Source organism: Colobus angolensis, unplaced genomic scaffold (genome assembly GCF_000951035.1).
Source record: "Colobus angolensis palliatus isolate OR3802 unplaced genomic scaffold, Cang.pa_1.0 Scaffold20, whole genome shotgun sequence".
In the NCBI taxonomy this organism is placed as follows: domain Eukaryota; kingdom Metazoa; phylum Chordata; class Mammalia; order Primates; family Cercopithecidae; genus Colobus; species Colobus angolensis.
In genome coordinates this window covers 10589421-10589822 of record NW_012115155.1, presented here as the reverse complement: position 1 = coordinate 10589822, position 402 = coordinate 10589421, and the positions used below count along the sequence as shown (strand labels likewise).

Here is a 402-nt window from a genome sequence, read left to right as displayed (position 1 = left end):
ACAGAGGGAGACTCCGTCTCAAAAAAAAAAAAAGAATATTCTCTAAGATAATTATAGCCCTGACAAACTATACAATTACAGAGAAAGTCTAAATAAGAATCTATGAAATTCTGAAATTTAAGAATCTAGATAAAAATCATTAATCGTGATTTGCTCATACATCCACTGGATGAACATGCAGAAGCACTGCACACAGCTTACCAAATCAATGGTTTTTGCCCTTTTCTTAGAGGCGTCATCACACCACGTTTCACACCAAAGCCATTCTTGAGGGAGGGATTTAATTGGCACCTGATGAATCATGTTATTGGGCAGATCCTGTTTGGTTAAAAATGAAAATAAAAATAAAACACACGTATCTAAAGTTCTAGTGGTACTTATTTATTTATTTATTTATTTATT

The 402-nt window shown here is 32.8% G+C and overlaps 1 protein-coding gene across 1 annotated transcript in view; it reads right to left on the bottom strand.

Annotated features, from left to right (window-relative positions):
* UGGT1 (UDP-glucose glycoprotein glucosyltransferase 1) overlaps positions 1 to 402 on the bottom strand; it is a 123919-nt gene that overhangs the window by 6399 nt on the left and 117118 nt on the right. The window contains exon 38 of the mRNA XM_011941723.1: positions 202 to 359. Within this exon, the coding sequence (XP_011797113.1) occupies positions 202 to 359 (158 nt within the window). The remainder of the gene's footprint in view (positions 1 to 201; positions 360 to 402) is intronic.